Source organism: Vigna angularis, chromosome 2 (genome assembly GCF_016808095.1).
Source record: "Vigna angularis cultivar LongXiaoDou No.4 chromosome 2, ASM1680809v1, whole genome shotgun sequence".
Lineage (NCBI taxonomy): Eukaryota > Viridiplantae > Streptophyta > Magnoliopsida > Fabales > Fabaceae > Vigna > Vigna angularis.
In genome coordinates this window covers 14,329,668-14,331,558 of record NC_068971.1, presented here as the reverse complement: position 1 = coordinate 14,331,558, position 1,891 = coordinate 14,329,668, and the positions used below count along the sequence as shown (strand labels likewise).

The 1,891-nt window shown below is 33.2% G+C and overlaps 1 protein-coding gene across 1 annotated transcript; it reads left to right on the top strand.

Moving 5' to 3' along the window:
• The first annotated feature begins 617 nt into the window (after positions 1–617).
• On the top strand, positions 618–1,379 carry LOC108318875 (dirigent protein 22). The gene has a single exon (XM_017549858.2). The coding sequence runs from the start codon at positions 774–776 to the stop codon at positions 1,344–1,346; it is 573 nt and encodes a 190-aa protein (XP_017405347.1). The 5' UTR covers positions 618–773; the 3' UTR covers positions 1,347–1,379.
• The last annotated feature ends 512 nt before the right edge of the window (positions 1,380–1,891 follow it).

Sequence of the window (1,891 nt, the reverse complement as noted above, 5' to 3'; positions counted from 1 at the left end):
TCACCTCTAACTTCACTATTAATATCGCCTTAATTCAATTGAAAGATAAAACTTACCATATTATCTTCGTAAACCAGCTCCCTAATTCTTTTCCTACCAATTTACTACCATTCAATCATATTTAAAGTAATATTTTTCTCTACCAATTTAATGCATGAAAAGTATTCTAAAATTCAATTTTAAAGTAGCTTTATTGTGACATTGACATATTAATAATGCATGAAATTAAACTATTTATAGTAAATAAATAAATAAAAATATATTTACTTTATACTAGATTGTTTTAGAAACTTTTTCAGATATTTTTTCAAAACTGAAAGCCGAACAAATCACTATACTGTACCATAATTGCACTCTAAAATAAAATTGTGATTATTACTTAAATGAAAATAAATTATCCCAGTTTTTGGAATAATCTAGAAAAAATTGAATATTGTATTATAAGTGTATCATTTTTATAAATAAAATTATAAAAAAAAATCTCTAAATTTTAAATATATTTTCATTAAATAACTTTTAATGTTTACTAAAAACTCATTATTTTGCACATTATTTTTCATGAATAATTACATGAGCTTGGTTGCTTTGAAAAAAATCCAACATTTGAGAAGTTTTACCCTCATGAAAAACGATAAAAAAATTACCATGGTCATAGAAGTGTCCATCGATGAATGATTATGCCACCCGCTTCCAAGGTTGATGTGTGATCATTATAAGGACTCTTCTCTTCCCATTAGCAAATCCATTCTTCTTGTGACCTCATCAACACAACCATGTTCACCAAACTTTTCTTCTTCTTTCTCCTCTTCACTCCCTTCATCTTCACCACACAACAAGACACCCATGATGATTTCGTGCGTACCTTGGACCGCAAAATGTTTGGTTTGGACGAAAACCAAGAAAAGTTTAGTCATTTCAGGTTGTATTGGCACGACGTGGTGAGTGGACGCAACCCTTCTTCCATCGAAGTAGTTTCATCAGGGTTGAAGAACTCAACGACGTCGTTTGGAGCGGTGAACATGATAGAGAACCCTTTGACATTGGAACCCCAATTGAACTCTCAGTTGGTGGGGAAGGCACAGGGGTTCTATGCTTCGACGTCGCAGAGTGATGTTACCTTGCTGATGGCCATGAACTTCGCCATCACTGAAGGGAAGTACAATGGCAGCAGCTTCACCATTCTTGGAAGGAACCCTGTTTTCAACGAGAAGAGGGAGATGCCTGTGATCGGTGGAAGTGGCCTCTTTCGTTTTGCTAGGGGTTATGCTCAGCTCAGAACTCACTGGTTCTCGCCCACCACCAGGGATGCCATTGTTGAGTATACTGTTTATCTTCTGCATTATTGATATATATCATATCAAAGATATTATTTGTATGAATCGTAATTTAAGTAAACAAGTGTCATCTAAGTTACAACTCAAAAAGTTAAAATAGAAAAACCTTTAAAAATAAAATCATCACTCTGTTTGACATTTTACCTTTTTAGTTTCTTTTTATATTTAAATATTTAGTCAAAATTTTATGTCTAAATATTTATTTCTTGTTTTCTGCTTCTGGTCAATTATTGATTTATAGACATTTACTTATCAGTTAACGAAGAAATTCAGCACCCTGCATTTAACGAGGTTAGCAAAACGATAGAAATCTACTTATTTAGCAAAAGAAATTTGGAAATTTTATAAAAATAGTTGTTGTTCCTGTATGGGGTCGAGTCACCTAAATATGCACGCCTTATGTTGTCTCCGTTTGGTCTTCGTGAGATTCTTTTCTCCGTTGTTCAAAGTCCGTTCGTCTTGTTCGCCTAGGAGGGTACCTGTCAAAGGTGATGCTTAAGTCACTAATGATCCGATCGGTTGTTTAAGTGTTATAATAAATACGTAATTAATAAATC